Here is an 11,835-nt window from a genome sequence, read left to right on the forward strand (position 1 = left end):
CCCTCATACAAATTGTCTGAATGAGGTCATACAAATTCGTATTTAATTAGCAACCTCATTTAATACGTACAAATTATTCGTGAGATAGCATTGGTTAGTCTGCTTAAACTCTGTTCATGCAAGCTCACAGGCCACACCCATATCTTACATATATCCAATCAACAACTGATGCAGAGAACCAAGTCTCCACCCAACATTTATTTTTCCAAAAATCCATAAAACTCAGATGTACGTCACAATATGGAAGAAAAGATGATATACACACATTTAATTGCAACTTCAAATTTACAGTTATAATAAATAATAAAAAAAAACGGCAGCTGTGGTTGATGTGGAAAAACATATTGTGAAAAAGTTTTGCCGATAATACAGGATGGCACATTGGTGCTTGTAAATTTTTATATTTCATTTATATTTTCATATATATTTAGTATATATTTCATATCAACTGCATATGTTTTAGAACTGTATTTCATTAATATACCAATCTTAAATTATCACAACTATCATCCAAAGACTTTTTCAGTAATTTATTCATTTTTACTTGAAAAACCATGCATTTTGCCATTATTTTATATTAAAATTGTTGTTATTTAAAGTTCATCTTTCTAACCATCTTTTTGTGTTCCACAGTAGAGTTGGAAACATATTGTGAGAGGCCAGGCACACAGGAAAAAGTCATTTTGCTGCAATTAACATTTAAAAGTGAAAAAGGTGAGCAAAGAAAGGTTAATGCGTGTCTATTGGTACGGAGGTCACAGTAACCTGACAGCAGGTCAGTGTGTGTCCGAGTAAACAGATGCTCTGAGCCAGATGTCTACTCACTTGTGCAATAATCAGTAAATAAAAAGTGCTTCAAAGACTCAAAGCAACTGAATCCCTACTCTTTAAAAACAGATATTTTCTAAATACATACATACGTATTAAATGATATGGATAAAAGGCATTTTTCTCCAATGACACGTCTCAGAACGAGAATCCAAACAGCTGATAAATGCATCACAGCCATCTAACAATTGATGAACATGACTTGAGTCCCTTTTAAGAAAGCAATATTATGATAGAGGGCACTTCACAATATGTTAACTGATGGACTGGAGTGGTGTGGATTTCTTGTGGATTATTGTGATGTTTTAATCAGCTGTTTAGACTCTCATTCTGACGGCACCCATTCACTGCAGAAGATCCATTGGTGAGCATGTGACATAATGCTACATTTCTCCAAATCTGTTCCCATGAAGAAACAAACTCATCTACATCTTGGATGACCTGAGGATGTGTAAATTATTGGGTGCACTGTGTCTGTTGTTGTTTTTTTAAATCAATATTTCTGACACTTTAAATGATGTATAACAGGTACAAAAGAGTTTAATTAAATTTCTAACGAGGTTTTATTACACAAGACAATAACAATAGTTATTATTAATAAAACAAATACACATTACAGCTGTGCAAAATGTACAACTCCTATAAAATATCACACGTTTTAAAAACAGATCATGTGTATTCACATATTAATAAAAAAATAGGATTTGTCTTATAAAAATAATTTGTCATTCAGAAAAAAAAAATGAAAGGAATGGAAATAATCATAAGCAGCTGAGGATGTACAGATAGAAGACGGAAAAGAGACAGATGGAGAAAGAGTGACAGAGATGGACAATAAAACCAACAGATGGCCTGTCAGCTTTGAAAGAACAGTTAAAACAGAGAAGAAAACATAAAACGCTAAATTAACAGTATGACATAATGCACCCTGTTCAGTAATGAATATAAAGTCAGAAAGCACATGAAAAAAAGTGTTTTTAGTGTTAGGAACACTTCCATACACACACCGCCAAGCCTCCACCGAAGAACATGTAAAGCAGGTTCTTCATTTCATGCGTAATTTCGAAACCGAAGCCCTCACCAATCACCACATGCCAAGAGCTCCCGAACTTCTTATCCATAGACTCCTTTATCATTTTGGCGGCGTTCTGTTGAGAAATAACCAATGAACAATCACAAAGGAGACCTTGTTAACATCTCATCTGCTTCTCCTAGATGGCAGTGAGAACTAACCTCATTATTTGAGGCAAACTTCTCACACGCCGTCACGCAGAGCTCCATGGTCTCCACCCGCATCTCCTCAGACATATCTGTGTGCTGTGGAGGAAATATACTCTATGTTTCGGGTCAATTTGACCCGCATCACTTTTTCTACGTTTTTCTTTAAGCTTTCTAACTTTTAGACTCTTACTGAGTTTTGAAACTTTGCATTATCAGAATTTATATTATGACTGAGATGTTTACGAGTCATTTTGACCAATATTTCATGGTTAAAGGCAGTTGGACAGGCCCAAAATACAAACTTTTATTGCATCTCCAAAGAAATAAAGACTGTGCTGAAGATGTACATTTGTATAAGTTCATGTAACAAATCAATGGTTTTTGGTGTTACCAATGCCATGCTGGACTGTTTGAGTTCAGGAAAGCACTAAGAAAGCATGCTTTTCCAACCTTTTTTTTGTTTTGCTTGTTATGATATGGTTTATAACTTTCATAATTTGTAATCAGTGGAGACTGAATGGAGACTGGTCTTTACCCGTATGAGAGGAAAGCTGTGTAGTCTCTTGTAGTCTGCTTCATCCTTCTTGCCATCGACGGTCTCTGCCATGATGTTCAGCTCTAGATGAGAATAAATGGACATAAAATACAAGAATTCATAGCTAATAAATCTAAGATAACGTTAGGTTTAACGTTTATTTAATAGTTTTTGAAGCCGCGGTATCAGTTATACCATGATACACCACAGTACAGCAAAGTTTCTTAAAATAATACAATGGCATTTCAATCTTAAATTTCAATAAAATGCCATCACCTTGATTCAATGTCCAAACAACAATGCTTATACCATAGTACTTTTTGTTGAAGGAAATGTCAAATAAACATAATTTAGCGTATTTTGAACAGTTAGTAATAGTCCTGCATGCTTCTGAAGCGATTATTAGCTTTGTTTTGGAAAACGAACAGTAACTTATAAGGAAAACTGCTAGCTTGCTAAGCTAATTTGTATGGCTAGGTCACTCGTTTTTATTTCTATTAGCGTTATATGATCTACCTAGGTGTTTAACGTTGCATATAAACAAGCTTGGAATTTAGCGAAATAAAAATTTACCGTAATAAAGAAAACTGAAGTTCAATGCGCTTAAACCGACGTCGCTAGAGAGACATGTCTAGCATGGCAACCACTCCTGCGCGACAGCTGTGTGCTTGACCCCGCCCCTCGGAACGCGTCGCTTGTCGTGATTGGTCCGTGGGCGTGTCGTTCATTCGTTCGTTCAAGAAAACGCCATGCACTGGCATGTGTCTAGTGAATTTCTATGGTCATTTGTTTCTGGTCTTCTTCATTTATGAGGACAGATAACTGAAAAAGGCAAATTTAAGAAGTATCCTTAAAACGATAGTTCACCCAAAAATGAGATTTTGCTAAAATCGAGGATATCCAAGATGTAGCCTAGCCTATATGAGTTTGTTTCTTAATCTGAACAGATTTGGAGAAATTTTGCATTACTGTACATTACTTCACTAATGAATCCTCTGCAGTGAATCCTCTGCAGTGCGGTGATGTCAGAATCAAAGTCAGCTGATAAAACCCTTCACAATAATCCACAAGTACGACTGCAGTCCATCAATTAATGCATTGTGAGCTGCATGATTGTAAGAAACAAATCCATCAAGACATTTTTAACTTCCAAACATTACTTTCAGCTAAAATATCTGTAGGCATCTTATGCTATTAATTTTGTTTTCTCCAGTGAAAAGTTACCTCTTCTGAATCAGGAGTGAAATATGCAAAGATCAAGCGCCATTTACAAGCAAAAATAGTTCTAAGCAAATGTGTCAGAGAATTATGTATTATAGACTGCCATTTTGGCCAAAAGCTAAAAAGTCTTAATGATGGGCTTGTTTCTTACAAACATACAGCTTTTGCTTCACAAGACATTAATTGATGGACGGCAAGTCATGTCTTATTGGTCTTTTTTAAATAAATAAATACAAATAATAATAACAATTCACCGAAAATGAACATTCTGTTCTCGTTTACTTGCTTTGATGTCATTCCAAATCTTTAGGCTGAATACTGACAAAGCTTCTAACCACACAACGAGTAAATGTTGAGAGAATTTTTTTGGTATTTCTTTAAGCTCCGTATTTTATGAGCACAGACACCAGCTGTGTTTTATCCCCCTGTAACCTTACTGCGGTCTGAGCAGGGTGAAGCCTGCTATCTAGATGCTGCATTGGTCCCACTACATTCATCTGCGATATTTACTCTCTTGCTTTTCACTGACCCTATTAAGCTCTAGATATATCTGTGCACAGCTGGTGAGTTTGCCCCAGATAACTGTCACACTGATCTAAGAGCTGTCAGCGAGATGCAATCCTGCTCTGAGTATGACCAAACAGTTGCTTGTAGCCATTGACTTAATATTTGTTTTTATCCATACTATGGAAGTCAACAGCTACTGTACCAGCAACTGTTGGGGTACTAACACTCTTCAAAATATCTTCTTTTATGTTCAACAGAAGAAGGAAACTCAGGATTGGAACAACTTGAGTGGGATATGACAGAATTAAAATTTTTGGATGAGCAATCAAAAAATGTAAATGTTAACAGGATACCCTTTAGAAAAATGCAATACAGCTAAATAGTTTCTCATATATCCCTATTTAATATTCAGGGAGAGCATTAAGCTATAGCCATTATAGTATGTAATGCATTGGATTGTGCTGATTTTGAGACACTTGATCATCTAAAACCTTTCATGAGTTTCCCAGACAGACCATGTTTTGATTTGTGGATTACATGGGATTTTCAGTTTCTAGATAGATTTACAAATAAAAGCAGGGGGAGGGGAGAATCTAACCACTGATTTGAGCAAGATTGTAAGCAAGAATTGTACTTTAGGAGGAGAAGAAAAGAAAGGAGACTTGCAGCAGACGGGAGTCTGGAACATGATGACACTTACAGAGCATTACAACCAAGGAAAGTGTTTCTTTATGAATATGTCTAATAAGTGTTGTGAGGAATAAAGGCAGCCGTTGTACACCATCCATGTTATCTGATAATATTATTTTTATGTGATTGTGGGAAGGATGTACGAAGGATACCGCTGGCATATGAGTATTGAAATTTTCAGTATTGAAAAGATTTAAATGAATTCAAATGACAAAAAGAGAGACTGTATAGAAGAGGAAATACACACACACACAGAGGATGTTACTGGTGTGAGAGAAGCAGCAGGGGTCGGTGTGATGGAGGGGGTCATAAACACTCATCTATAATTCAACAGCAGCAGCAACAGTGTCAAGAGAGCAATGAGAGGATGAGAATGAAAATAACCAGCATTTGCATGAATTTGAGCCTATGAACTTGTGCATGTACAGTGTTATTTTATGTATATATTTTAAGCGTTTTGTTTTGGATTGGTTTATACTGGTTTAAATGCTTGTATAACAATGGTCAAAATAATCAGACCATCAAGATATTTTGTGGTTCAAAGTCCTATCATCTATCTAGATAGATAGATAGATAGATAGATAGATAGATAGATAGATAGATAGACAGACAGACAGACAGACAGACAGACAGACAGACAGACAGATAAGTAAACAAGACAATGCACGCTTATAATTCATTTTCTTCACAGTTTTAATATTTTCATCCACATTTGTCACATGAACATTTGTCACATTATCATTGTATATCCTTGGTGGTGCAAATATGAAGAAGCACTATACAGACATCACAGCTGATCATCAACCAATAGCAAGAGTCAAATAAACAGGCACTTCTCTGTAAGCTTTTCTCTGTGAGGGGGCAAGTAGGACTAGATGCAGTGCAATGGTAACACGACAAGATGCTAAAATCTGTTTTACATTCATATTATCATAGTGTGTGGGCTGCACATCAGATCTTCAAAATTTAGTCTGATATTTAAGATATTAAGCTTCAAATGAACATTTTGGTTTTTAAAAAAAGTTTTTGATTTTGCTGAATCTGTGAGAAAAGATACACAGCAGGGTAAAGACTCAGATGCCAAAACACAAAAATTTTAAACATGTTATGATAAAGATAAGACGTTATACTCCTTTAAGTGCTGCTGGACTGAAATAACAAGTGAAGTGACCCTAAGGGATCAGTAATAAAGCTGCTGTGGGAAAAAAGCGTAAGCTCCACTATACACAAATAATGAAACAAGAGCAAGACAAAAATGAGCCACATCCATCATATTACAAAAACATTCTCTATATCTGAAGGGACCATTGTGCGGTAATGCTCTGAGAAGGACATGAAATATCACAAGCAACACGAGACGCAAACAGACCTTTAAAAGCCCTCGGCAGCAGCTCTATCCAAAGTGATACAACCACACACACAGACAAATCCATTCCCAGTAGAAACAAAAACTCAGTGATAGTGTAGCACTACGGTAAAGATATTCAATACACATACCGGGACCACAGCACAGTTGTCATACCTTTCAGGCCATTTTTGTCTTATTTACCCTTGCCTCAAAAAAGAAAGGTATCAACCCATGGCCCTGCTCACTGCCGGGGATGCGAGCTCTGAAGGCAGGGGTCAACAGGGTCCTTGACTGCCCCTCCAAACACATCCACATCTCGGTCAGTCCAGGGCACTATGTTCCCCAAGCGGGGCGACTCTGCACATGCCGCCAAAGCAGCAACCTCTGTTGGCGACAACACCCGGTCCCACAGGTTAAATAAGGAAAGCTCCCCGACAAGAGCCTGGGATGCATCAAACCGCCCGCCAAGGGTATCCTGCAGAGGAGCCAAGGAGAGCGGAAGGGTTACAAATTTATAAACATAATGTTGCATCAGAAATACTGTGCAAAAATGGTACCATTAAGGGTCCAACACCTTGTCACTGGGGTAGGACCCTCAAAGGCATACCTTTAAACCTTAACAACCCTTGAAAGATGCAAACATTGTCAGGAAAAAAATGGCTTAAGTTGGGGCACTTACCTTTAAAGGACAACTTTGTACCTTTTCTACCCCTTAAAAGGTGCGTATTAGAGTAGCTTTATGGTACTACCATGAATTTATTGGGGCTAAATAAGGTACAAAGATGTCCTGTTGAGGATACTGTCCCAGTGACAAGCATTTGCAAAACTGAAGGAACAGGTTTTGCAATTATTTTTTTTTTTTTTTTCAGAAATGAAGGTGTACCTTTAAGGTTGTATTCAGACTCGTCCAGGTCTTGCTCACCTGTTCCTGTCCCAACACCAAGACGCCCCCGGATTTGATGGGGTGCCATGCGGACAATCCTTCACCACGTCCTCTCAACTTTCCACCTTGATATGCTTTCCAAACTCCATCCCGTAGGGTCCAACTCACACATATGTGCTGCCAGATGCCGTGGGGCAAAGATAGAGGCAGCTGTGCCACCTGTAAATCGAAGGAAGGGTTGAGTCCATCAACAAGGTGGCTATGGAAGGAAGATTTCAGGCAGGGTTCCTCAAATCTGGACCTGGAGGGCCACTGTTTTGCAGAGTTAAGCTCAAACCCTACTTATAATTTTGTAGTAACTCTAAAGACCTTGATTAGCTTGTTTTACATTCATATTATCATAGTGTGTGGGCTGCACATCAGATCTTCAAAATTTAGTCTGATATTTAAGATCTTAAGCTTCAAATGAACATTTTGGTTTTTAAAAAAAGTTTTTGATCTTGCTGAATCTGTGAGAAAAGATACCATTGCATGTGACTTTGACTCGAGTTAGTGCTAAACTCTGTAGAGCAGTGGCCTTCCAGGCCTATTTTTTTTTTGTGGAGCCCTGGTGTAGTAGGTCTTACCTTATCATTGATGAGTAGTTCTGCTGGATTATGAATGCCCTGCAACAGGACAAGTTCATTCGGTTGTTCCGGTACAGCATAGGAAAATGGCGTCCCAATTCCATTCTCAGCAGGCTTGAGCCACAGACACACCGTGAAGGCGTACATCTCTGGAATATTACGCCGGACAAGCCCATACATGTAGTTAGTCCGCACAGGGAAGGAAAGTTTATACCCTTGTGGGTAACTGTAATCTGTAAGACCTGGGAAGGCAAGATCGAGAGAGTGAGTTGAAAATGAAGAGACCATTTCATCCCCTTTCCCCTAAGTTTGACCAAACCTTCCTCCTTACTCTGTTCCAGCTCTGCAATACGCTCTTGCAGGGTGTTGATTCCCTGGTCTATGTGCTGGTGGTGGCTCTGGGTCTCTTTTCGGAGGTTCTTTCGCTCCTTCTCCAGCAGCCTAATCTTTTTTTCCAGTTCTCCCTCCAGATCCTCCACAGGCCTGCCAGGCTCGCCCACCACTACACTCCCCAGTGTGCTCACAGTATGCTCAGTGTGGTTCATCGCTGCCGGGCCAATCTCCAACTGTGAGATAATTATGCAAGAGGTCTATATCACAAAACCTAATACATCCTGTTCAACAAGTGTACCTGACTAAATTAGACCCATTTCAATTACAGGAGCTCAGAAGAATGATTTGTTCTTGAATCATATACTTTTCGAATTAATTCTCTTTTTTTATTTGAGGATTTTGAGTGAACAATGACTTACATTTCGTTCTGTACCTCAAACAATTATTATATGGTTTCAGAAGACTTGGAATATGATGCATGAGTTATACAAAATATGCTTTTAAATCTTTTATGGGGCTTTTACATGCTTTTTGAATCTTGAAAACTCCCTGTAATTGCATAGAAAACAGTGACCACTACATTCTTTTTGCTTTAGTGCATCGTGGAAGACAGAAAGTCGTACAGGTTTGGAAGGACATGAGGGTGAGTAAATAAACTGTTAAATAAACATAGAAGTTTTACAGAAAACAATGTTTTAAAAAAATAATGAAATCTTGCCCTTATGAACAGGAAATATTTTTTTTCAGCAATAACAAATCTGGTCCATAAGTCAATATCACAACATCTACATTAAGGTGTGTTCCAGCTGGCTTAGAACCTGTACTTTTCTCTCCTCCATCATGATTTATGTATGTCTTTCTGCCATGGAAGGGAAAGCAACCACCAGGTGAGAAAAACACACAAAGACACATAAAAACCCTGCTGAAAAAAAAAAAACAATAGAAACCATCACAGAAATTCTAATGGTTTCCACTACAAATACCATTACAAACCATCATGTTTTAACCATTAAACCGTTAAAAAAATAGTTTCTGTAGTGTGCTTTGGGACATATTCCATTAGGATTTAAATGTTTTAACAAACCACCGATAGAAGGCAACCACTTACCAGTAGAAAACCACAGGGTCCATCACAGTTTCCATTAAAACCAGTACAATTACCATCATAACCAGTAAAACCATTAAAAATTTTGTAATGGTATCTATTTTTTTCAGCAGGGTAAGTACTACAATATGAACAGGCACAATGAATTACCCCCCGATCTTTAACATTAACGCATCCTTACCTACAAAAACATTTCCCCTGAATACCTCCATGGCACAAAATTCCAAAAACCTTTTAGACTTTTTTTTTTTAATTGTTTATAGTCTCTCACACCAACCTCCAACTTCTCTATGCGATCTTTGAGTTGAAGAATCGCTCTCTCCAGTTCCTCCACAGCCCGCGCCGTCTGCAGCTGTACCGCAACCGAGCTGCTCACATCGTCCCCGGCCATGTGGCGACGGTTGCCCGCCCAAACCCCCATACTCCTCTCATGGAGACTCCTTTCCTCCAGCCCGCTCTCACACTCCGAGACTTTCCCGGTGAGCTCCATGATGGTCCTCTGGTCCATGAGGATCTGGTCGTTTTGCTGCATAACGATCTGCCGGAGCTCCTCAGCGGTGGTGCGGAGGCTCCAGTCCTCCTCATCTGCAAACGGGTCATCGGCCTGTTCTCTCAAACCCCTGGATTTACAATCACTGATGGGCACAGCGGTACATATGAGTCGATTGAGGGTGAACTGTTTCGGACTTGGCCCAGTCACGTCCCCGGTACTGAGCTCATTGAACGACGGTATCTCCAGGCCGATGTCCAATCCGCCGCCGCCTTCATAAGATTCAGCACCATGGAGAGCTCCGAGCGGTCCGGCGTGCGCCACGGATCCAGACAGCGGCTCCAGAAGCGACAGTGAGCGGTTGCCGGATAGCGGCTGGGGCGCGGCGGCCGAGGATCGTGAATACACGCTGGCGATGATGCAGATGACCGCGCCGAGAAAAGCCAAGAGGCCGGCGGAGACTAAAACCACGACGAACTTCATCTAGTCGATTGAGATATAAAAAACCGCTGGATGCAGGCTAGTTTTATAAAATTTTAATGTTTACAAATGATCGGTTTTCACCATTAGAGAACAGGTTTGAATGAAATGAAGGTCGATCGCATTGGCTATTTTTTCTCCTTCGCTCGCAGCAGATGATGCTGCGCCTCCTCCTCTTCTGTTGCTAAGTGCCCCTCTGTCCGGTTTCTATGGCTACCGCGCGCAATAGAGGATGGTGAGAGACTGTGATGAAAATGCGTGATGTGTCACATTGATGTAAACAGCTTTGGGTCTCTTCATCACCATCTATGAATAGGCTACTCTGAACAGACTGTGTTACTGAAGAGAAAAATATACATTAGAACATTATGAGTGATTCTTGATATAAAAGAATTCTGTAATGAATCTCTGTCACTGATTTGACAAAGATGTCTAATTTACGAGTGAATGTATTTAGTTAATGTATGATTTGGGCATCCTAACATGAGATCAAAATATACATAACTTTATCAGATTTGGAAATGACAGTTCTGACCTTTAAACTCGGTTATATGGTTATATAGTATCTTCAACACAAAAAACTAAATGCTGATTAAAGAAATCTCTTTGTTTATTTGATTAAAATAGAAGTTAAACCAATATTTTTTTCTGTGAGTGGGAGAGTAATTTTTCTTTCTGCTTAATTTTTATGTGGAAACCATGATACATTTTGTTTTATTTTTCAGGATTCTTTGAATAAGTTCAAATGGACGGGTTTTTTGAAATGCAATTCTTTGTTTTGTTACAATGTAGAAGTCTTTACAGTCACTTTTTATTAAATTAATGTGCCATTGCTGAATAAAAGTATTCATTTCTTACAAATTCTGACTGACCAAATGATTGAAGAGTAGTTCATTTACACACAAAATTAAATAGTGAATTAAATATACGCCACCTACTGGCGTATCAATGTACTCCAGCTCTATATTGTATTTCTTTTTAAAATCACAAATTACACACTTTTCACACACTTTTCACACACTTTTCAGACACAAAGTCTTTTTAACTAAATAGTCTGCGCTGATTTCTAAAATGTATTAAATTATAAAATATTCTTATAAAAACATAAGTGTCATTAACAATCTGCTAAAACATGGATGCAATGCACAAGCACACCGTCCAATATGCAAACCACATATCAACAAATATGAAAACCTTCATTTATTGATATGGTTGAGGTATATCTTTAAAAACATATCTGTGGGTGTAGAGAATCAATAACAAACAAACAAAAAAGAAAATCAGTCTTATGTGTCCATTTCACTGACGACCAGATGGAAGCTGCTTCTGATTCACTTTATGTAGTTCTGCTTGAGTCATTAAAGCCATTAATGTTCAAACATAAATAAAAAGATATCTTCAGTTGCACTGAAAAATACTTTCCACAGAGAAAAACAAAAGACATCCGGTTGGCTTTTCAGAAATCCACTCAGCCATGTAAACACAGTTAGATGGAGAGATCTCGCCCCCTTCATGACAGTCATCAAAGACCTACAGAGCAGAGAGTTACTGTGGTTAACTTAGCACAT

The 11,835-nt window shown here is 38.4% G+C and overlaps 2 protein-coding genes across 4 annotated transcripts; both read right to left on the reverse strand.

Annotated features, from left to right (window-relative positions):
* Window positions 1-1,357: 1,357 nt before the first annotated feature.
* On the reverse strand, window positions 1,358-3,313 carry LOC132159155 (dynein axonemal light chain 4-like). Of its 2 annotated transcripts, none has more exons than XM_059568724.1 (4): window positions 3,158-3,313; window positions 2,585-2,667; window positions 2,062-2,145; window positions 1,358-1,976 (listed from the first exon to the last, which is right to left on the reverse strand). In XM_059568724.1, the coding sequence occupies exons 2-4, from the start codon at window positions 2,654-2,656 to the stop codon at window positions 1,812-1,814; spliced, it is 321 nt and encodes a 106-aa protein (XP_059424707.1). In that variant the 5' UTR covers window positions 2,657-2,667; window positions 3,158-3,313; the 3' UTR covers window positions 1,358-1,811. The 2 variants fall into 2 exon arrangements, with proteins under 2 accessions (XP_059424707.1, XP_059424708.1); XM_059568725.1 differs by lacking the exon at window positions 3,158-3,313 and adding an exon at window positions 2,861-3,108.
* Window positions 3,314-6,026: 2,713 nt separating this feature from the next.
* On the reverse strand, window positions 6,027-10,602 carry nptxrb (neuronal pentraxin receptor b). 2 transcript variants are annotated; one of them, XM_059569672.1, is made up of 5 exons: window positions 9,575-10,602; window positions 8,191-8,425; window positions 7,860-8,101; window positions 7,234-7,452; window positions 6,027-6,825 (listed from the first exon to the last, which is right to left on the reverse strand). In XM_059569672.1, the coding sequence occupies exons 1-5, from the start codon at window positions 10,268-10,270 to the stop codon at window positions 6,592-6,594; spliced, it is 1,626 nt and encodes a 541-aa protein (XP_059425655.1). In that variant the 5' UTR covers window positions 10,271-10,602; the 3' UTR covers window positions 6,027-6,591. The 2 variants fall into 2 exon arrangements, with proteins under 2 accessions (XP_059425655.1, XP_059425656.1); XM_059569673.1 differs by having other exon boundaries at window positions 7,273-7,452; window positions 9,575-10,595.
* Between the last annotated feature and the right edge of the window lie 1,233 nt (window positions 10,603-11,835).

The sequence above is a fragment of the Carassius carassius genome, chromosome 16, assembly GCF_963082965.1.
Source record: "Carassius carassius chromosome 16, fCarCar2.1, whole genome shotgun sequence".
In the NCBI taxonomy this organism is placed as follows: domain Eukaryota; kingdom Metazoa; phylum Chordata; class Actinopteri; order Cypriniformes; family Cyprinidae; genus Carassius; species Carassius carassius.